Consider the following 21575-nt stretch of genomic DNA (forward strand, 5'->3'; position numbering starts at 1 on the left):
CACGTTCTTTCAGAGCAGAGCTACAGATTAAAAATGCCCAAGGCGAAGCGAAGTCTGGCTGTACTTCACAGCAAAAGATGCAAACTCAACTGCCTGCAAGAAGTGCTTTAAGGTGATACTGTGCAAAGGAGGTAACACCTCGAATCTCATGACAAACCTTGACACGTATAGCGTTTTTTTAAAAGCCGAGAAATGCACCGTTTCAAAAGTATGGGTTTGGCACTGGTATCGGATAAAACCTAAACGATACCCATCCCTAGAAGAGAGACCTGGCTAGTAGCCTAAAAAAAGAAGGACATTTAAATTCATTAAATGTCCTTTCTCTATCATTTTCACTCCTATAAACAAAACACACAGGCCATGTTTCTGGTGGAGTCCACCGGCCCAACCAATGGAATCCAGTGGGCGGTGTCTAACTGGTATCCTTGAACAGAGGCGGTGGTTTACGACACCAACTGTCTGCCATCTATAATCCAGTTTTGAGATCCCTTCCCAGACGCCTTAACGCCCACTCACATCCTGGGCCATCTGACCTCAGGAAATCACATGATAGGGTGGGGCCAGGTTTCACAATGAGCTCACCAGAAACCCTGTCTGATTGTGACCCACACCTGTTTTCACACCTCAGCTCATGTGATTAGGTAGATGATCATCAGGGGGTCCTTTGTCCCTCTTTGGGGGGAAACTCCCACTGGGTTTAAATCTGGGACTCTCCACCATTTGACCCTTAGAACTGAAGAAGCTTCTCGGATGAGAGGTGAAACGTCTTCAAGTAACTTAAAGAAGTCCAGAGGCTTTTCTTTCCAAGCTCCTTAGACTACGATGACTTGGATGACTGAGGACCTTCACAGACATCTAACTGGTAAGATGGAGATGATGAGATAAGGGGTCCGATTTGTAGGACAGCATGCCCTGACCTCTGATGCTGAGCCAAATGCTCCATCCCTCCAGTGCAGCTGAGCCACAAAACACCACCTGCCACAGTCAGGAGCATCCAGCAGGAGAATATGGTTTTTTCTTGCTCATCTATGGCACTGATTCAACAGGCAGAAGAGGCCAAATGGCTCTGCTGTGTCAGCAGCAGCAGTCTGTATGAAGTGCTGTAGTAGAAGAACAGAAAGATGATGGTGCAGCTGGTGGGGATGGTTTTGTTGAGTTTTCTAATTTTTTTCTAAGTTTTCTAAGTTTTCTAAATTACAACTCAACAGAAAATTGTCTTTTTTCCACATGTGAAATGCGTTGCGCCAGTTTAGCAACAAAGAGAAACGGGGAATAACTCAGACTTCACGCTACAAGTGCGTGTTTCCTTATCTTCAAGAGGGCATAATGACACGAGCAGTTTTTCCTGCTCTAAGCTGAAAACTGCATAAACAGTTTTTTTTGTCCGTTATGCTGATCATGAATCAGTCCATGGTTTCTCTTTTGTTACTGATTCATGTTGCTGAGTTATTGCGCTTATTTTCCTGTCCTGTGTTTTAGACACTGAGTGGAGGGACTTTTGTGTGTAATAATGAATTAAAACAAAGCTGGTGTTTGCGTGTCAGAAGCCAATAGTACTTCACAGAGCCGTAAGTCAGTAATAAGCTTCAGGGGAGGATTATTCCCACTCCTCCTTCTCAGACTGTATTTAAAGGATAATTACACCTAATAAGACTCATGAGAGGAGATGATTGATTGATCAACTGATTGATTGAGACAGTACAGGTGCATCACAGGACAGGCAGGGCCATCTCATACAACACAACACAGCTTGAGGCGACTGTTTAAATTTGGTGCTTTATTAATTAAATTAAATTCCATCACAAAACAGCCACAGACAACAGTTGTGAAATGAATTGTATGAACATGATAAGACAGTAGAAAAGTAAAGCAATTTAAAGGGAAAAAACTTTTCTTTTAAATTTGCTCCAAAAACAAATATCTGTGGCTGGGACTTTTTTTTACAGCTCCAGAAACATGGATGACCTAAAACCTGTGACTTCATCTGTCAACCGGACGTGTGATCTGGTTGTCCCATCAGTCAACCCTTTCTTTATGCTGGCCTACAGTCTAGTGTTTCTGGTACGTTTTAAATCTTCAGATTATGGATTAAGGATTCCCCTCACCTGGTTCAGATTCCACACAAACAGGATCTCTTCTGTCTCTGTCTCATCAGGTGGGTTTACTCCTCAATGGCTTCATCATAAAGTTTTACTGTTGCCAAGCTCAGCAGCAGGCATCGAGGAGCTTGATGGTCTACCTGAAGAACCTGACAGCTGCTGACTTCCTGCTGTGCGTCTCTTTGCCAATGCGTGTCACTGATTATGCCAGCAGGTCTGTTATATTTCGGGAGCTCTACTGCAGCTTTGGAGCTACTTCCCTGTACCTCAACATGTACGCCAGCATTATATTCATGGGGTACATTGCTGCCGACAGGTAAGGAACTTTTACTGATTTCAGACTTGAATTCATGACAATGTTTAAACTAGATTAGTGGCTGAACTACATATTCTGTGCTCCTGACTAAAGCACCAACAACTCCTTTCACCTCAACAGTAAAAACATATCTGCACCACTTTTACTAATGATTGAAGCTGTCTACCGCCTCCTTTCTCTTCTCTCCGCAGGTATCTGACAATCATCCATCCTTCAGGAACTCACATCCTGCAGTCAGTACGAACTGCCCACATCGTCTCCACGGTCACCTGGGTTTTTCTCCTGGCTCCAACAATCACCTACAACATTATGTTTTTCATTACTCACAAACCTCTGACCTCTGACCCTGGCTACTGTGGGCCCCTGTTCAGTACGTCATTCAGCATCCTTCATAAAACATTTCAAATCAGTTGCACCATCATCTTCCTCTTAGTCTTCATATCCCTGGTCTTCTTCTACTACAGCACCTCCCGCAGGGTGTTGCAGGCACAGCAGAGGCAGCTGGCCTCCTTCAGCACTGACAAGCTGGTGAAGTCTCGCAGGAACATGTTGGTGCTGGTCAGCATCTTCTGTCTTTGTTTTGTTCCCTACCACCTGGCTCGTCTTCCCTATACCTTTTTGTGGACCAGCTGCTCTGTGGGTCAGCTATTGTACTACTTGAAGGAAGTGACCACTATCTTATCAGTTTTAAATGTTTGTCTGGACCCTCTTGTTTACTTTTTCCTCTGTAAGACTTTTCGAGCTCAGGTGAACTTTAGCATGGGGTCAAGAATAACAACACAAGCAACCCAGGAGAGTGAGAGCAGCAGGAAAGAGGTGGAAATTGTAGAGTTAAATCCATGAGTTATTATGCAAATTTCTACTTTTTTGAAATACAAAGAGTTATATTTGATTTTAGAGTCAGATTAGATCAGTGAAACCATGTCATGAGTCATGTTTTCCAAGTTCTCATGAGCCACAATAGGTTCTGCTGAGATATCATAATGAGTCTAAACTGAGCACAAACCCACCCCCACACAGATACCACCAGTTTATGTTGCTAGCTTTCACCTATTAGCTAAGTAGCTGAATCTGAAACTCATTAATCTGAAGCTTAATCAGGCTAATGATCAAATTAATAAAAAACAAATACAAAATCTCGAGTTGTTTCTGAAAACTTGTTCTGTTTTTAAAAAAACAGCTTTAAATTTTAAAATTGCAAAATTGTCTTTGCGGCTTTTGATGATATAGGAAAAATTGCTACTTTTATTATTTCAATAATATGGTCTTTCTGAGCCTGGTTCTGCCAACGGTTACTTCCTGTTAAGTTTTTCCTTCCCACTGTCACCAAGTGGTTGCTCAATGGGAGTTGTCTGATGGTTGGCGTTTTCTCTGCATTACTGTAGGCTCTGTATCTTACAATATAAAGCACAATATGAAGCACAGGTGACTGAATGTCAAGACTGTATGTTTTTGCTTGTTTGCATGTTGCGTATGTAAAACCACAGCAACTACTTCCTTCTGCAGTTTCCACTGCACTGACGTCAGACACTTAAGTGACATTTCTCAGCACAAAGCTGATAAGAGTGTGTATTGACTGTGATAATGTATAAGTGTCTTTATGCCTCTTTGCGGTAAATTGTGTTGTTCTGCTGTTAATGGTGGGTGTTTTTCCAAAACAGGAAAGATGACCATAGAGCTGCTGGAAATTGCTAAAGCAATGTACAGTAACGGTAATGCTATAACCTGCAGTGACATGCTGAAAATCCTCTTTTTCACTGACACCTGGGCATCATACTTTATTCCATCACCGGGGAGAACATTGTCTGCTGGGACCTTAGGACTGCCTATATTTGGATCCTTAAATGAAATTCAGCACTTTATGATAACAATGTCATGTTGCATATGTTTAGAAATTTACACCTCTCTGTGACACTACTACACCATATTATCATGGCAAAAAGAAATCTTTCAAAAATATATGAATTTTACATCCAAATTTATATATATCATCAGAAGCATATATGAAATGATGCTGAATCTCTGGATTTATTATATTATTTTTTGTTTTATGAGTCCCACGTTGAGGCTAGCTCACTCCGCTCATGTTTTATGCTGATTTCTTTTTTCATTAGCTGTTGTTTAAGTGAAGACGCTCGTTAAAAGCTACATTTACTCTTTCAGTTTTTTCATTGTACACTTAAACAGATGTAAACGCCTCATGATTGTTAAAACCAATAAACTCTCTCAGGACCTGTGTAACCTTATTTTTGAAAAACATGCTACTCGCATGGGCTACAGAACAGTTTCAAGACCGCGGAAAGTTCCAGTGAACACTGTTGGGGCTAATCCAGAGGTAGAAGTAGGGATGGGTAGGGATGCCATTATGGCACCGGTTCTGACATAAACGGTAGTAACCAGATCGAAAAGCAGCGCACATTTCGGTGCTTTATTTCGGTGCTTTTTTCCCCCCTGAGATGTCACACACTTTGAATTCTAGCCAATCATTTTACGTTTCCAAGGATAGTAGGCGGGCCCAGGTACGTACGTTCTTTTAGTGCAGAGCTACAGATTAAAAATGCCCAAGGTGAAGAGTCAAAAGTCTGGCTGTACTTCACAGCAAAAGATGCAAACTCAGCAGCAACAAGTGCTTTAAGCTGATACTGTGATACTGTCAAAGGAGGTAAAACCTCAAATCCGATGAAACACCTGGCGACGCATAGCGGTTTTTTTTAAAGCCGAGAAATGCACCGTATTTGATAGCTTGCTGCGAGACCTCACACTGTGCACATCTACTGCGGGTGTGGTGCCTGTTATCGGACCCGGAGTTAGCAACATCCCCAAAAACACGAAGAGGAGAGTCCTGGCCCCTAGCCCTGCCACTGTAGCAGAAATGATAACGGATGATGATGCAGCAGCAGCCGTTCTTCTCTGCGTGAGTAGCTTAATGTTGTTCGTGTGTAATTTACGTTGAGTAGGCTAACCACGTTATTACATTAATGCATGTAAGGTGAACTAGCAAACACCGCTGTAGTTACATGCAGCTGTCTTCTTGTTTGATGGCAGATACTCCCTTCACCCTGGCCAAAAAGGCTAAAATGACCAAAGAAAAACTGGGAAACAGCTGAACATGAGAGGTTTTTGGAAAAAGTTTGTGTTTTTTCCATTGATTAAGCACTGCTTCCAGCCAAGAGTGATACCATATATGCCCTATAGCTGCAGAAAAGGCTAACATTGTTATCTTTTTACAAAAAAACAGCTGAACATGAGACGTTTTTGGACCAATTTTGTGTTCTCCATTCTTTATGCACCGGTTCGAGCACCGGTTCGAGCACCGTTTAAGCACCAGCACCGTTTCAAAAGTACCGGTCTGGCACCGGTATCGGATAAAACCTAAACGATACCCATCCCTAGGTAGAAGAATACCATTTAACTGTAAACCAACAACAACCTTGTCCCGCCCACACGGTTGTGGTTGGCAGCTGATAAAAAAGAATTATTATAAGAGTTGAGTATAGTTTTGCAGCAGTGCAAAGAAGGAAAGATTAAACCCAAAATGCAGACTCATAGGCAGAACGTAACTCAAAAACACAGCTTTATTGCTGGATGTAGTAATCCAAAAACCAAACAGGGGCAGACTAGAAACTTAAACTAGCAAGAAAAACACACAGCTGGAGAATGAGGGAGATCACGGCGCAGGACAGAGAGAGACACAGGCATAAATACACACAAAGAGGGAACAAACCACAGAAGGCAACACAGCTGAACATGATGTAACTAACAAAACAGTCAAAGAAACCTGAATATGATGCACACCGGACATGGGAATGTCAAAGCAAAGCAAAGTAACTCTAATTAAACCACAAAGACAGAACTGACTAAGCATGAGAGATAACACAGACAATGCATGGTGGAAATATAGAGTGGCTCTTCAACTGGTGGGGGAGATTGTCACACGTTGCAGGAGCTTTCCTCTCCTCAGGAACTCTCTCTGCAGGAGGGGGAGGTAGAGGAGAGGTGGAGGAAGATCTCAGCCTGGGTGTTTATTGCCTTATGTAGTCTGGAAGATGAGTGGATGGTGGGGTGGGTGCAGTTTTCTCTGTGGTGGGGTTGGGTGGACTGTCCCGGGCTCTGTGGGGCCGGGAGGCGCTGCTGCACTGGGCCCCGGTCTGGATGGGCCTGGGCCCCCTTTCCCTGGCGGGTCGCGGAGTATGGAGGTGTCTACTGGGGTCAGCGGGGGAGCTGGCCCCAGGGAGGGGTCACTTGCCCCTCCCTTCCTTCCCTCCCCATCTCCAGCTGCCTCCCCCTTCCCGCTCCACCACAACCACCCACACATGCAGGACCTTGGAGTAGGGGTATGTCACCAGGGTGCAGAGGAGGCTACGCCCCCCCCCCCGTCCCCTTCTGGCTGCCTCTGCCTCAATTTTATCCCACAACTTAGACATTCACATTACTCACACTCTCATTACACATACATATAGGATCTTGGGGGTGGGCACGATACACGGAATCCAAAGTACCATCAGGGTGTACACCTCACCCCTGGCGTCGTTGCCCACCTCTCAAGGTTAAATACACGTAGACATTGAGGGCTAGCAAGAGGGACCATGCGCTTACCTGCTGCTCTCTGGCAGGTAGCTCCATGCCCTCCTGGGTTTTAAATGCACCTTAGAACACACATGCATCACCACTACATATGAGCGGGTGGAGGGAGGTTTGGAATCTTCTCTCACCCTCATTCTCTGCGGCCTGCTGGAGCGGGGGGGCTAGGAGGAGGAGTTGGCCGTGTGGGGCCTCCCTGCTGCTGCGGAGTCGGGGCGGTCTGCCTCTCCCCACCGCAGGGAAAAGGGTAACACCACCTGGGTCTGGGTGCAGTTCCCCCCTCCAGGGGCAAGGGTACCTAGACCCGGTTCGTAGAGTACGCTTGGGGAGTGTGATCGTGTGTACAGCGTCTCTTTATGTCTGTCTCCACGTTGGTTGAGTGTGGAGTAAGTGCATATGAGCGCATGAGGGTGGGAATGGATGTTTGTATCTGTGTGTGCCTGTATTTCTGTGTCTATATGTCAGGTTGGGTGTCAGGCGCCACCTCTCTGGGGACATCTCAGGCCCTCCAAGGTTTGGAGGGCCTGAGATGTCCCACTTCCCCTGCCAGTGGCGGACTCCCTCAGACATCGGTGTGTTGGTGGTTCATTGTGTCCGGGGATGGGCGTCCAGGTACACACCGGCTCACTCCTTGGCGGCCACTTATCGGTGCCTGGAGCCTGGGGCTCGCTCGGGCCACTTCGGAGGTGGGGTGCCCCCGGCCTCTCGGCCTGGGGCTCGGTCACTCAGGCACGGCTGGCTGCCGGCGGAGCTCACGGGCACGTCACTGCAACTCCCCCTGGCTTCTGCTCCGCGGCTGCTGAGTGAGCCCTCATCTGGGACTCTCCTCAGCTCTTTCCGGGACAGTGGCGCGGCTGCCCCTCTGTTGGTCTTCCTTGGTCTCTTGTGTTCTGGGGGCCTCTGGATGTCTGGAGTTTTGATCTCCTCCATACCTGCTTCATGCCCCGGAGGACGGGGCTGTGCCCCCCCCCCCCCCCCCCCCCCACACTCTCTAGCAGATTATTACATGAAGGAACCTTTTAAAAAAACAAGCGCGTCCATGCTCACAGGTGTACACACGGGTGATTACACCCACAAACTACACCCTTTTTGGCTCCTACCTCAAAGCACACTGTGTTCTGTTGATCTTATGTGCTGCACAATAATGTTTAACATTTAGTATTTACTGTCATATTCCCATATATCATTGTGATGTTGTTTAATCTATTACTCTTGTTCTCTTCTGCTTGTTTTCTTTTTTCTTTCTCAGCAGGTGATCCAGGTGATCGATATATGCATTTTTTCTTCTTTTGTTTTTTTTCTGCTCATTCTGTTGGTTTTTGTCTTTTGCCCTTCTCCCCCGTCCCTCTTCTCAGCTGTTTCTCTTTCCCTCTTTCTTTCCCCCAGTCAAGTCTGTCCCGTATTCAGCAAGTGAAAATAAAATGAACAATAAAAGGTGAATCAAATAGACCATTATGGCAAGGCTGGGATGGTCAGTTTGGTAAAGTAAATCCGTTGGGCATCTTTCTTTGCCTTTAGACAACAATTCTGATGGCAAAAGAGCCAAACGGGACAGGCAGAAAGAGAAAAAAAGTTTTCTTTACTAAAAACAAACAAACAAACAACAACAACAAACAGTCTGAGCTTTCCCGAAAATGGTTCCTTAAGGAAATTATTTCTGCTACAAGTCTGTAGCACCTCTTAAAACAAACTCTTTCGGGGAGAAGTTCTTTGGTCGTTTATATTACCCATTCGTGGAACTGAAAATGTTTCTTCTACCACCTTCATTTTTCAGACCACTTCCCAGCATTACAAACTTGTCCCACACAAACACAGGCCACTCTTTGCACTCCACAGTTTACTGGGACCTCTTCGACAGCATCTGTTATGTTATTGCATTTAATCAAATCAAATCACGTGAGCTTGGCTTATGATCTTTTTAATGCCGCATTGTTCTCTGGAGAGAGGGTGAACGTAGAGTACTTCACAGCTAATTTGACCCAATCAACAAGGCCGCCGTCTCAGTTCAAGAGCTGCGAGTCTGGCACTCGCCTGGGAACTGGCTGAAAAGGACTACGAGTGATCCGGTGTTTTGATGTCTTGTTCGGTGGAAACACAACTGACAACGAAGAAAGGGGTGGGAAAAGAAGTAGCCTGATTTGTCACCTTCACACATTGTAGCTGACAGAAGCGTCACTCCCACAACTTCTCCAATACGCTTCCACTGCGTGCTTTCATGCGCACCAGGAGGCGGCGCGCGGTAGAGGATGTGCCACAGACTGGAGCTTCAAATCAGTAAAACAGTGCCGGTGTTGCTTCGCTCCTCGTAGTGCGGATGCCTTACACTGTATACGTTCATGAATATCATTATTACGGGCACTATTAAAAACAAAACTAGACCCGGATCAGAGCAGCCGTTCTGGCGCTTCAAGGTGTTTCCAATCATTTTAATTTGCCCCCCTCCCCGCTGTTGATTAGTAACACATGTGTTTATAATTTCAGGCCAAAACAGTTGCCATAAAATCAGAGTGTCTTGCTTCGAAAATGATCTTAAAATGAAAGAAAACACGCCCACGATAATTTTATTTCTTCACCTGCGGGTGGCTTTGATTCATCTTTCCATTTTAACCCTTGTGTGGTGTTCATATTTTTGTTACCCAGCCAGTGTTCATGGGTCTGGTGGACCCGCTAGAGTTTTGGATTTCCAAATTAACACTATCAAACAATTTTTTGTTAAATTACTCATCAGATGTTTACTTCATCCCAATTACAAGCCATATGAACAGCAAACATGGTTAATTTTTTCCCTTTACCTTTGTTAGATCACATTTATGAATTAATGTGCTTCTCGTTTTTTTTTTTTTTTTTTTTTTAAATGTTATAAAAAAATAAATCAGTTATAATCAAGTGGAGTGAGTGGAAAGACACAACACATTTACACGTGAAGCAATATCTTTCACAACTAAATGGGATCAGCTGCTCATCAATGGTGACATTAGGCCCAGGGTTGTAAAACAGGGAGAGGTGGTGCACACACTTATCCCACACTGTCCTAATGGCAGCTAGCTTGTCTCTCTGCCGTCGAGCTGGTCTGTCGTCTCGGTTATCAAATCGGATAATCCTGGAAATGTTGTGGAAGTTTTCCAGAGACATTGATGCACTGAAAGGTTCTTGCAAGTTTCTGCATCCCACAGGGATTCTGTGGATTCCCCTTTGGACCTGAAAACTCCTGCAAGGATAAGAACCCCAAAGTAGGCCTTTGGGGTTCTTAGATCTCCTTCCACCTCTCTCCAAAAACACACGTCCTTCTAGATTACTGCAATCCAGAATAATTTTCTGGATGGAATCTGGGATGAAAAGCTCAAATGAAGACTTGATGTCCTGCACATGAGTAACTGTCAGCCGTGTTGGCCCTGGCTTATCACAGTAACAGCTCTGCAGGGTGGCTGGTTTCTTGGGCAAGAAGACCATTCAATTTCACCAGTTATTGACATCCATATTTCTTCACTTGCTGTCTGGTGGGCTTGTTCTGGTCCTGGAGCTGGCTGCAGATGGGGTACTCGTCTTCGTTTTGTTACTAAATGGTGTTCAACCTCATCCTCTTCTTCAAAGTCACTGTCAGACTCTGAATTTTCAGAAATGTGAAATATTCTGAAACCTCTTTGTCAACATCATCATCCGAAGCTCCTCTCTCTTCCAAAATCAATCAGATGGCCCTCGCAGCAGATAATCTTTTGCCATCTTGATCAGTTGTGATAAAGAACCACACTGGCAAAGTCTTATTTATAGTATTATGCCCCTAATTTGCAGGAGGGACAGGGTATGAGAAAATAAAATTTGGATCCCTCAAGAAAGAGGGTAAAATGTGTGGGAATGTCAGAGCAGACGGTGTTGATAGTTGAATTTTCAACAATGTTGCAACTTTGTGCGGGAGCAGGAGGGGAAGAAAACACTATCAGCAGCACCAGAAAGGAGGAAGACAGAGTGTGGGAACACAGGACCTACACTTTCAACACTTTTATTAGACCTGGGTCCAGTGGACCCGAACACCTTCTATGTAATGTAAATGCGTGGGGGGAGGTACAGTATGAGGTCATTGAAAATTAGTTCGGATTTATGTTCTTCACAGAAAATAAGCCAAAGCCAATGAATTTCAGGTTGAAAAAATAATTAATTGTTTAATTTTTCTTTTGAGAAAAACTGAAAACGCATCTCACAGACCCGAACACCATACAAGGGTTAAGGTTTCTGGAGCATCTCGTTGTCCGTAGCTGAAGACAAGCTGTCTCTCTGGTCTAAACGGGGCCCATTAACAGGCCATAGGGGATCAAACAGACACCTATTATCCAGACAGCCATTAACAGGTGAGCAGCACATCAAAGCCACGCGTTCGCAAAGCCCGATAGCGTCTGTGATGTGCAAGAGGATGCCACGCAGGGGGTCGTGTTGTGTCTGCAGAACTCGGCTGCGTGCTTCGGACACAGCGTGCGGGATGGATTTTACAGCAACAACAACGGGTCAGCACAGCGCTCCAGCACGGTGCACCATGTGCCATACACGATCAACTCGAAGACAAAGTGCCGCCGGAAGCGCACAATATTCAGCAAGGCGCAGCTGAGCCAGCTGGAGAGGGCCTTCTCTGCTACACCCTACCCGGATATCAATGGGAGGAAAACCCTGGCCACTCTAACTGGACTACCGGAGTCTAAAATTCAGGTTTGGTTTCAAAATCGGCGCGCACGCTTCTTCAAGACTAAGAAATCAACTCGAGGAGCCACCAAACCTTCACAGGTCAGGCACAAGACACCGTGCACTCCTCAGGTGGCTTCTCCTCCACCTCCTAGTCCCAGCCTTGCTGTCATGGTTCGTTGTGTGGCAGGCAGGAGAAGGACCCAAGATGCAGACTCACAGACACGGGGATAAACTTAAACACAGCTTTAATGCTGGCACGGCAGAACGTAGGAAATACAAAACTAAACTGGGAAAACTAAATACAAAGCTCGCCAAGAAACACAGGGAGGAACACACACAACATGAGGGAGAACACGACGCCGAACAGAGGGAGACTCAGACAGAAATACACAGAGGGTAAACGAGGAAAGTGGGCACACACGGGGAACACAGGTGACACTGATAATCATAACGAGACAGGGCGGGGTGAACTGAACATGACATGTAGAGGCACAGAGGTTCTGACAGGAGGAGAGAGAGCACGGGGAAAACACAGACATAACGGGCTGGGGAAACATGAAACAACCACAAAGGGAGACGAGGGCTCATCAATACATAGAGGGCACACAGGGGGGAGAGAGCCATGAAGGGAAAACACTTAGGGAACAACACAACAGGGCAACTCAGAAGACATGGCCTAAATAAGGAACGAAATACAAAAATACAAAGAACTAAGGATACTGGGCCCACATGGCCCAGGACCATGACACCACCCCCCCCTAAAGGGCTGGCTCCCGACAGCCCAAACCCAAGAAACAAAAACAAAAACAGAAAACAACCCACCCAGGGCGGGAGGCGGGGGACCAGGACGGAGGGACCAGAACGGGAAACAAAATAAACAACAGAAAACACGGGAGCACATGACCATAGTCAAAATAAAGTTCAGGGGGCCGACCCAGAGCCCACAGGCACCAGAGTTCACGGGTCACACGGTCGGGGGGCCGACCAGGCAGGTGGCACAGGTGGCAGAGCTGGTCCGGAGGCCGGCCGCGCGGAAGGCAGCGGCGGCGGCGAAGGAGACGACGGAGCAGTTCAGGGGGCCGGCCGCGCGGAAGGCAGCGGCGGCGGCGAAGGAGACGACGGAGCAGTTCAGGAGGCCGGCCGCGCGGAAGGCAGCGGCGGCGGCGAAGGAGACGACGGAGCAGTTCAGGGGGCCGGCCGCGCGGAAGGCAGCGGCGGCGGCGAAGGAGACGACGGAGCAGTTCAGGGGGCCGGCCGCGCGCAAGGCAGCGGCGGCAGCTCTCCAGTGTCAGGCGTACTGGCCGAGGCCCGGTGGGCACAGGACCAGTCGAGGCGGGACCAGGCGAAGCACAGGCTGAGGCTGCAGCGGACGAAGGCTCTGAGGCTGCAGCGGACGAAGGCTCTGAGGCTGCAGCGGACGAAGGCTCTGAGGCTGGGCCAGACGAGGACGAAGGCTCTGAGGCTGGGCCAGACGAGGACGAAGGCTCTGAGGCTGGGCCAGACGAGGACGAAGGCTCTGAGGCTGGGCCAGACGAGGACGAAGACTCAGAGGCTGGCCCAGGCGTAGCAGAAGCACAGGCAGAGGCTGGCCCAGGCGTAGCAGAAGCACAGGCAGATGCAGCCGGACCAGGCGACGACGAGGCGGTCGCAGGTGGTGGCTGGACAGGCTCCTCGGGCCCTCCAGCTGATGCGGCGTGAGGCTGAACGGGCCCCTCGGACCCTCCAGCGGAGACAGGAGGCTGAACGGGCCCCTCGGACCCTCCAGCGGAGACAGGAGGCTGAACGGGCCCCTCGGACCCTCCAGCTGACGAGGCATGAGGCTGGACGGGCCCCTCGGACCCTCCAGCTGACGAGGCATGAGGCTGAACGGGCCCCTCGGACCCTCCAGCGGAGACAGGAGGCTGAACGGGCCCCTCGGACCCTCCAGCTGACGAGGCATGAGGCTGAACGGGCCCCTCGGACCCTCCAGCGGAGACAGGAGGCTGAACGGGCCCCTCGGACCCTCCAGCTGACGCGGCATGAGGCTGGTGCGGTTCTCCTGAACCCCCAGCTGACGAGGTAGATGGCGGCGTGGGAGCCGCGGAGTCCTGGATGAGCTCATCCGAGCTCCCAGCAGGAGCTGATGCAGAGCCAGAGAGATTTGAGACCCCTGGCTGGATGTTAAGCTGACCAGCGGACCGTACTGCTATCGGGGACTGGGCTACAGGAGCTACTGGGGCCTGCGCTACAGGCGGCACTGGAGCTACTGGGACCTGCGCTACAGGCGGCACTGGAGCTACTGGGGCCTGCGCTACAGGCGGCACTGGAGCTACTGGGGCCTGCGCTACAGGCGGCACTGGAGCTACTGGGGACTGAACCGGGGGTGACACTGGAGCTACTGGGGACTGAACCGGGGGTGACACTGGAGCTACTGGAGACTGCACCGGGGGTGACACTGGAGCTACTGGAGACTGCACCGGGGGTGACACTGGAGCTACTGGAGACTGAACCGGGGGTGACACTGGAGCTACTGGAGACTGAACTGGGGGTGACACTGGAGACCCAGGTGACACTGGTGTACTGGGGTGAAGGCAGCGAGGATGCAGTCTCTCTCTTAAGGGAGGATCGAATGATTTAGCGATAAATCTTGACGGGAAAAGATGCCGATGCTGAAAATACCAGGCAGCGGGGGCTTCCAGGAGGGTAGCCGACTGAGCTGTGAAGGGCTGCGAGGGGGCTAACTGAACTGAAGGTGGCTGCGAGGGAGCTAACTGAACTGAGGGTGGCTGCGAGGGAGCTAACTGAACTGAGGGTGGCTGCGAGGGTGCTAACTGAACTGAGGGTGGCTGCGAGGGTGCTAACTGAACTGAGGGTGGCTGCGAGGGTGCTAACTGAACTGAGGGTGGCTGCGAGGGTGCTAACTGAACTGAGGGTGGCTGCGCAGGCGATAAGCAGCTCGCTTTGACCTCCGCCACACAAGACACAGCTCCTGAATGAACAGTCATAATGTCTGGAAAAGACACAGCGTCCTCACTCACCACAGCAGGTGAATTAGGAGTCCGAATGTCCGGCTGTGGGGTGGTGCGACGGCGGCGTGAACGCCGTTCCTTCTTGACTGCAGCTCCCGATGAACCAGACAACGGCGCTTCATGCGCGCCGGGCGGCGTCGCAGAGGCTGGTGAACTGGGTGCTGATGGAGCGGTAGATGAGAGTTCCTGGAAGCTCAGGGGACCCCCGAGAGCCAGGCGGGTTCCCCGGAAGATCTCCTCATAGTCAGGAGCTAGCCACGGCTTCCACCGGAGCTCTTCATCCAGTTGATCGCATGCTGCACGCTGCCGCTCCTCCAGGTCGAAATCCATGACCTCCCCCGCATCCTCGTGTGGCTCGTTGGAGGGCGAAACATGCCGTAGCGCGGGGCGACGGCGACGCGAACGCCGCTTCCTCTTTGAGGTGGTCGTGGATGAAACTTCGATTTCTGTGGCGACCGGCTCCTCGTCTTCTGACCACATCCGTGCCAGATAGGAAGCGGAGGACGGGTAGGTCGGTCGAGGCGGTGAGGGTGAACGACTGAGCTGCGACAGCGAAGTGGAAACCGGCGAGTAGAGGGACGGCGCCAGCGTAGAGGAGTGTGGTGCCGTGGCGAACCTCAGTGTGCCGACTTGTATGCTCACAGCAGGCGGAGGGGAGGCTGCGCGGCCACGGGGCTGTGGTGACGCAGTCCGCACACCGGACCGCTGATGCTGCCGAGGGCAGGCTGGGAGGATGGTGCGGAGGAAGTCCGAGATCAGAGGGGGTAGCGCCTCCCATAACCAGGGAAAAACCGTGACGCTTGTCCCCAACGAGGAAAGTAACTCCTCCCTCTCCTCCTCACTAGAGCTTCGGCTCCACTGGTAGCATAACGACTCCACCGCTTGTATTACGTCTCTGCCAGGAGTCGCTGGGTCCATATCGTGGTCGTGTTCTTCTGTCATGGTTCGTTGTGTGGCAGGCAGGAGAAGGACCCAAGATGCAGACTCACAGACACGGGGATAAACTTAAACACAGCTTTAATGCTGGCACGGCAGAACGTAGGAAATACAAAACTAAACTGGGAAAACTAAATACAAAGCTCGCCAAGAAACACAGGGAGGAACACACACAACATGAGGGAGAACACGACGCCGAACAGAGGGAGACTCAGACAGAAATACACAGAGGGTAAACGAGGAAAGTGGGCACACACGGGGAACACAGGTGACACTGATAATCATAACGAGACAGGGCGGGGTGAACTGAACATGACATGTAGAGGCACAGAGGTTCTGACAGGAGGAGAGAGAGCACGGGGAAAACACAGACATAACGGGCTGGGGAAACATGAAACAACCACAAAGGGAGACGAGGGCTCATCAATACATAGAGGGCACACAGGGGGGAGAGAGCCATGAAGGGAAAACACTTAGGGAACAACACAACAGGGCAACTCAGAAGACATGGCCTAAATAAGGAACGAAATACAAAAATACAAAGAACTAAGGATACTGGGCCCACATGGCCCAGGACCATGACACTTGCATCTCCAACAGACTACCGGGTGCCCAGTCTACCTCAGTCCACCAGGCTCTCGTCAATCCTGGACATCCAGACCAAGTCACCAGACGTTCCCCAAATCTTTTGCCACCAATCCCAGGACTTCACCAGCTACTGCCAAGACGTGTTTCCATACGAAGGGCTGGATGAGTTGGATTTACCAGAGGACTTTGAATCTTTTCTCAATGCACGGGGGGTACAGCCAGCAGAACGTGGCCATCCTGTCCACAAGGAAGACATCCAGAGTCAGCAAGGTCTCCAGGCTCTCTCCAGCTCTATAGAGACCATGGCCGACCTGTCGGATCTGTGCTTCCAGGACCTGATGGTCCCCAGTCTGCCCAGCTTGGACAGCTCAATGATTGACTATCTTTTGGCATGACTGACAAAACTGAGAGCAACATATTGAAGACCACGACATGAATGGGTCCACGTCCAACAACACGTCCGTTTGTGTAACAGCTACGAGCCAGCCTGCAGCAGGATGTCTGCTACATCAGTGTATCCATTCTCACACCCATATGTCCACGCTGTGTCGCCAGTTGCCGTGGTGGCCTCCACTAGTGCACCCATTCAGTGATGTCGCGGTCTTTCAAAGTGTTGCACTAACATTTTTTTGGACAAAGGTGCGGAGTCTACCTTGGGGAGGTGGTAACTGTGACTTATGCTATTCGTTATCTATTTAAGAAACACCAGTATGATGCACATCAGATGATTTCACATGTCCTTTTTGCACATAGTTTGTTTTTATTTATATTTTGGATGGGGATGCAAAGATAACGTTTAGCACTTGACTCAAAGCTGTCCTTGCTGAGTGGGCTTCAGCGGAGTCCCGGAAAAAAAGTAAATGAGACGCACTTGTTTCCAACTGAAACTCGGTATGTTACAAAGTATGCCAACTGTTGTGACGGGGAAATGGGACACGAATGACGAATGCGACAGACTGGCGACCTGTCCAGGGTGTACCCCGCCTCTCGCCCTATGACAGCTGGGATAGGCTCCATCGCCCCCCGCGACCCTGAAAAGGAGAAGCGGAAGTGAATGGATGGAGGGAAAAGCTAACTAAGTTCAAAATTAGAACATAATAATAAAATGATACAACAAAAACTGTGGTATTTTCTAAATATATTAATCAATGCAAATTCACTGTGTAATTGTCTAACTTTATTAGCAGTGTCCTCCTGAAATGCACCACCAACATTGAGAGTAACATCCTCCTCTCTGCCCCTGCTCTTTGGTTGATATGGTAACATTTAAATAAGACACACAACTACAAAACAAATGTAAAGTACATAAAAATATGTAATTCACCATAATACAGACAAAACAGGAACTGTAACTTTCTATTCTGACTTTATTCACCTGCAGCTGGGCACATTGCACCAAAAACCAGCAGAACCCCCCCGAACACCCAAAGACCGGGGCTTATGCAAATGGCCAGAACGGCTGAACCAGGGAGATGGACAACTAGGCAAAAACTCCCCAGACACACGACCAAGGACCAGCTCAGTGCTGCGCAATCCCAATAAATCCCAGGGAAGATGGTCAACCCAGTTGCCACCCGTTAAATAAGCCCGGAGCGCAGCCTCGAGTGACTGGTGAAACCGCTCACACATCCCGTTAGCCTGCAGGTGGTACACCGTAGTGCAGTGGACCTTGACCCCCGGGCCGTCAGACATGGCAGATCAAAGCTCCAAAATGAACTGGGGGCCGCTGTCTGAGGTAATGTCAGCAGGGGGACCAAAACGCGAAACCCACGTCGACACGAAAGCCCTGGCCATCGCTTCTGCCGTCATGGAGCCGGGGGGACCGCCTCCGGCCACCTGGTTGTGCAATCCAACACAGTCAAAAGGTGCGTGAAACCCTGCGACTAAGGAGGATGGCAAACCAGATCAACATTTACATAGTCGAAACGCCGACCAGGTACATGGAAGGGTTCGAGGGGCACTTGCTCTTAAACCAATTTCCACAGGCCTGGCCAAACGAACCTGGAGCTGACTGAAGCATATACGCCATGAAGAGAGAGGGCTGAGTTGAAAAAGATTTGAAAACATTTAAATGTCACCTCAGCCCTTTGTTGTGTTAGACTGGGGATGAAGAGTCACAGGGAGCAGAACTACTTTTGGTGATTTGCTGCCACCTGCTGTCTGCTTTCTGTGAGTCATGTGAGCCATGTGATTTAAAAAAAGGAACATTTCAAAGAAAATCAAACATCTCTGCATCATTTTTCTGCCTTTGAGAAATGTTAAGTGCTGTTTAAATGATTCAGTGTAAATGAAATTTAAATCTAAAACAGCTAAACATTGCTGCCTATCTCAGCTGTCAGAGGTTGAGAAGTGGGGTACACTCTGGACAGGTCCCCAGTCTGTCACAGAGCAAACACAGAGCTATTTATGTTCATTTATAAGATCAATTAGAAATGATCTGATAATATGAGCCCTGGACTGAGACAGGAAGCCAGAGTGTCCACAGAGAACCTGTGCAGGCAGTGCGAGAACATGCAAACACCACACAACTTTCCTGGCCTTCATATATTATATTATACTAATACTAATACTAGCATCATTATAATATTATGTTATTATTGTGTTAGTTATCATCAGTGTTTGTGTTCAGGTAACACTATGCAATATATTCAGTTTTAGAATTTATATTCAATGTTAACTGTAACTATGCTCAAAGTGTTGATGCTGTCTCATTTTAATAAACATCACTGTCATATGCGAAACTAGGCTGGCACTTTGGGTCGCAAGAGATCATTTTAGGGTGGCACATGCAACCCCATGCCACCCTTCTAGATCCGGGCCTGGCACTACCAGTAAACAGAATCAGTTTAGACCAGTGACTGATTTTCAGGAGAAAAACCTCAAATCATCTTGAACCATGGAGCAGTAAATGTTCTGTTTGGTTATTTCTTTTGTCAGATTTCAGCCTGTAAATGGTGCATGTTGTCAGAGAGAGGTGGTGTGACTGAATGTGAGATCATTTAAGAAGAAAAGTGACAACGCATCAAGTAGGTAATAAGCAGACATCCTGTTTGAAAAGACCAAATAACTAAATCAGATAAGTCTGTGTGGTGCACATGTTGCAACTTTTTAGCAGTAAAGACAAACAGGAAATAAGTCAGAGCGCTGTTTAACAGTTTGGTTACTGTGTGTTTCCTCATTTAGGTGATTTTATTAAACTGAGAGGACATAACAACTCAAGCAGCTTTTCCTGATCACTGAAAACTGGTGAAATACAGGTGAGTATTTTTATTCTTTTGTACTGGCGATTACTGGTGAAATACTCAATATTCCCTCCACTCAGCAGCACCACAGCTCGCTTTTATCAGTGTTCATGAAACGTATTACTGACTAACATCGAGGGCATGCTGGTGCCATCTGGCCTAATAATCAACCTTACATTCTTTTGTGGGGTTCATTGTAAACAATCTGTGATGAATATATCGTTATATTCAGTGTTGTATATTCAAAGATTCCAATCTAAAATTTGATTAAAGTATTATTGCAGTTTTATTACAGTTAATAAGACTCGTTAATCACCTGAGACATCTGTTGTGAAAGAAAGGGCCATGGATCAAAATTGTTTGTAGTAGAGCTCAACACAAGCTACGCTGCAGTTTGTAAAATTGGTTTGTTGCGTTAAAATAAGGTTAAGACCGTGAAGTTGCATCCTCTCAATGTCAGTGGATTTATTTTCTCCAGAAACATGGGTGACTCAACAAATGCGACGTCATCTCCCAACCTCCGACCCTGTGATGTTGTCAGAACACCAGTCCATGCTTTCTTTGTGGTGGTCTACAGTCTGTTGTTTCTGGTAAGTTTCAGATTTTCAAATGTGCTCAAGACATGGAACTTCAGCACACCGGCTCTGTTACAAATTGGTTTAAGGTTCACTGTGCATCTACCAAAGTCCTGCCTTCCCCATCCTTTCTGCACCGCATTCAGGTGGGTTTACTCCTCAATGGCTTCATCATGAAGTTTTACTGTTGTCAAGCTCAGCAGCAGGCATCGAGCAGCTTGATGGTCTACCTGAAGAACCTGACAGCTGCTGACTTCCTGCTCTGCCTCTCTCTGCCACTGCGCATCTCCCACTATGCCAGCAGCTCTCCTATTGTTCAGGAGCTCTACTGCAGCTTTGGAGCTTCTGCCTTGTACCTCAACATGTACGCCAGCATCATATTTATGGGGTACATTGCTGCCAACAGGTACAGAACCATTAGTAATTTAAACTGCAGTTCATAACCATGTTAAAACTGTGATTAATGGGTTAATTACACACATCGTCGCTTTTCAGATTATTAATGACTTCTGAAGATTTGGGAACACTGTGACTGATTAGTGAAGTTATTCACCGCCTCTTTTCTCTTCACTCTACAGGTATCTGAAGATCGTCCATCCTTCAGGAACTCACATCCTGCAGACAGTGCGAACTGCCCACATCATCTCCATGGTCACCTGGGTTTTTCTTCTGGCTGCATCAGTTACTTACACCATCCTGTTTTTCATCACCAAGAAACCACTGACCTCAAACTCCATCAGGTGTGGTTATATGTTTGGGACATCGGTCAACCTGTTCTCCAAAATTACCCATGTTAGTTGCACCATCATCTTCCTCTTGGTCTTCATATCCATGGTCTTCTTCTACTACAGCACCTCCTGTAGGGTGTTGCAGGCACAGCAGAGGCAGCTGGCCTCTGGTGAAGTCTCGCAGGAACATGTTGGTGCTGGTCAGCATCTTCTGTGTTTGTTTTGTCCCCTATCACCTCGTTCGACTTCCCTATACTTTTCTGTGGAGCAGCTGCTCTGTTGGTTCAGTGTTGTACTACCTGAAGGAAGTGGCCACCATGGTGTCAGTTTTCAACATCAGTCTGGACCCTCTTGTTTACTTTTACCTCTGTAAGACTTTTCGGGCTCAGGTGAACCTGAGAAAGGTTTTGAGGGGGAAGAACATCCAACAAGCAAACCAGGAGAGTGAGAGCAGGAAGGAGCAGGCTGACATTGTTACAGCAACAAGTTAAACCAATGAGCTTTAAGGAAAAGTTCAACATGTTATTAAATGCTAAGCTGTACATTTGTTTTGAGAGTCAGATGAGTTCAGTGATGTGATGGATCCCAAGTCTTCATGAACTCATCACAAACACACTCCCATGCAGACAACATGCGTGTTCATGTTTCCACTGTCAGACTTTATCTTCTCTGTCTTTGAGGTTTTCTCGTCTTCTGCTGATGTCACAAAACCAAATATATCATTTTTCTCATTCAAATCATGATCTCAGTCTGGTGGTTTCTCCTCTGAATCTTATCAGCAAGTTCAATCAGCAGCTTTTAATTCGTTTAAAAAGCTTAGCAGAAGTAGTC

The 21575-nt window shown here is 48.1% G+C and overlaps 1 protein-coding gene and 1 pseudogene across 2 annotated transcripts; one reads left to right on the forward strand and one right to left on the reverse strand.

Annotated features, from left to right (window-relative positions):
• The first annotated feature begins 757 nt into the window (after positions 1–757).
• Positions 758–21250, forward strand: LOC308402678 (P2Y purinoceptor 14-like; annotated as a pseudogene). The gene is made up of 4 exons: positions 758–862; positions 1947–2061; positions 20163–20422; positions 20595–21250. The product of its transcript is annotated as a P2Y purinoceptor 14-like (transcript).
• On the reverse strand, positions 11839–16044 carry LOC308402708 (uncharacterized protein). Its single transcript, XM_080891755.1, has 2 exons — positions 13920–16044; positions 11839–13862 (listed from the first exon to the last, which is right to left on the reverse strand). The coding sequence occupies exons 1-2, from the start codon at positions 15615–15617 to the stop codon at positions 12426–12428; spliced, it is 3135 nt and encodes a 1044-aa protein (XP_080747881.1). The 5' UTR covers positions 15618–16044; the 3' UTR covers positions 11839–12425.
• Positions 21251–21575: the final 325 nt, after the last annotated feature.

This window comes from Rhamphochromis sp. 'chilingali' (assembly GCF_963969265.1).
Source record: "Rhamphochromis sp. 'chilingali' genome assembly, chromosome: 1".
Lineage (NCBI taxonomy): Eukaryota > Metazoa > Chordata > Actinopteri > Cichliformes > Cichlidae > Rhamphochromis > Rhamphochromis sp. 'chilingali'.

Coding starts and splice junctions, on each gene's coding strand:
- LOC308402708 (XM_080891755.1), bottom strand. CDS start 15,617: ATGACAGAAGAACACGACCACGATATGGACCCAGCGACTCCTGGCAGA. Junction 13,863..13,919: donor CAGTGCCGCCTGTAGCGCAG/GTCCCAGTAGCT, acceptor CCTGTAGCCCAG/TCCCCGATAGCAGTACGGTC.